Genomic DNA, 1,165 nt, shown 5'->3' with positions numbered 1-1,165 from the left:
TGGACTCACTCTTTCACTTCTTTGGATGTGAAGTCCAGGTAGCGGTTGCTGATCCACTGCACCTCAAACCAGTCCCTGTAGTTAGTATTACCACAGCACTGGAACTCAATCTGTAAACGGTCAATAGTCTCCTTCTGGAAACAATGGCCTGGTGTGTCTGTATCCTGTAGAGGTATAGAACATCAGATAACTACTTTAAAGTTCATTAAGAGAAATATGTATGACTTGAAACCCTGCAATTCAGTTCAATACCAAATTCTTTCTATTCTTTGGATTTTATACTTCAGTACATTATGTTGTCCTGCCTTTGGAAATATTTGTTTGAATTAAGTATTGTCTAGTATACAAAAGGCCTCTGAAATGCCAGATTTATTCATTAATTCATTCATTTCAATATCTATAGGACTCTGCAATGCCAGATTTATTTTATTTATTTATTTCAATAAAATGTAAAGTACTCTGAAATTCCACATTTATTCAAATAAATAAATATCTAGCACTTAAGTATCTAGCATAAGTCCAATAGTATTTCAAAAAATCTGTTGTGATTTCCACGGGAAACTCAGATATTTCTTGTTATTTTATTTCACACATGGAGGAAATGTGTAAAATATGTCCTCCATGTGTAAAATAAAATAACAAACAAGAAATTTCTGAATTTTAAATGTGAATCACAGCTAAATTTTTTGAAGTAATTAAAAATATTTATGCACCAAAACAAGATATTATATGAGACCAGAGAGCACTATGTAAATAACACGCACACACACACACACACACACACATAATATTATATATATATAATATGACGTGTTTGTGTGTGTACTGTATTTGTATACTGTATATGTATGTGTAAGCGCTTTGCCTAAATTACTAAATCATATCAAATGACACCTGATTGCTGTTAAATAACTTTTAGACCCCACTTTATTCTTTTTGTCTTTCTCTCCTCAACCTTGTAGAAGCGGATGCCGTTCTTCAGCCCGATCTTCAGAGACTCCTCCAGGCTGGGCTGCAGGGCGAAGCTCAGAATCATGGCCACCAGCAGCAGGGAGGTGATGAAGACAGAGAAGCAGAAGCACGGAGGAAGAAACGTCTTCCAGCGTGGGAAACGTGAGGGGTCCAGTGAGTCCTGGCAGACTTTACCAGCACAGATGTTGATGCC

The 1,165-nt window shown here is 36.3% G+C and overlaps 1 protein-coding gene across 1 annotated transcript; it reads right to left on the bottom strand.

Annotated features, from left to right (window-relative positions):
- Positions 1-9: 9 nt before the first annotated feature.
- LOC107736063 (RDS/peripherin-like protein xRDS35) lies at positions 10-1,162 on the bottom strand (the record flags this gene model as incomplete). The annotated part of the gene is made up of 2 exons (XM_016547568.1): positions 10-164; positions 956-1,162. Coding segments are annotated over 2 exons (362 nt in total), but the record flags the coding sequence as incomplete, so codon positions are not given.
- Positions 1,163-1,165: the final 3 nt, after the last annotated feature.

This window comes from Sinocyclocheilus rhinocerous, unplaced genomic scaffold (genome assembly GCF_001515625.1).
Source record: "Sinocyclocheilus rhinocerous isolate Xijiao unplaced genomic scaffold, SAMN03320098_v1.1 C36465285, whole genome shotgun sequence".
NCBI lineage: Eukaryota > Metazoa > Chordata > Actinopteri > Cypriniformes > Cyprinidae > Sinocyclocheilus > Sinocyclocheilus rhinocerous.
The sequence above is the reverse complement of the archived record's forward strand: the minus strand, read 5'-3'. Positions and strand labels throughout refer to the sequence as shown.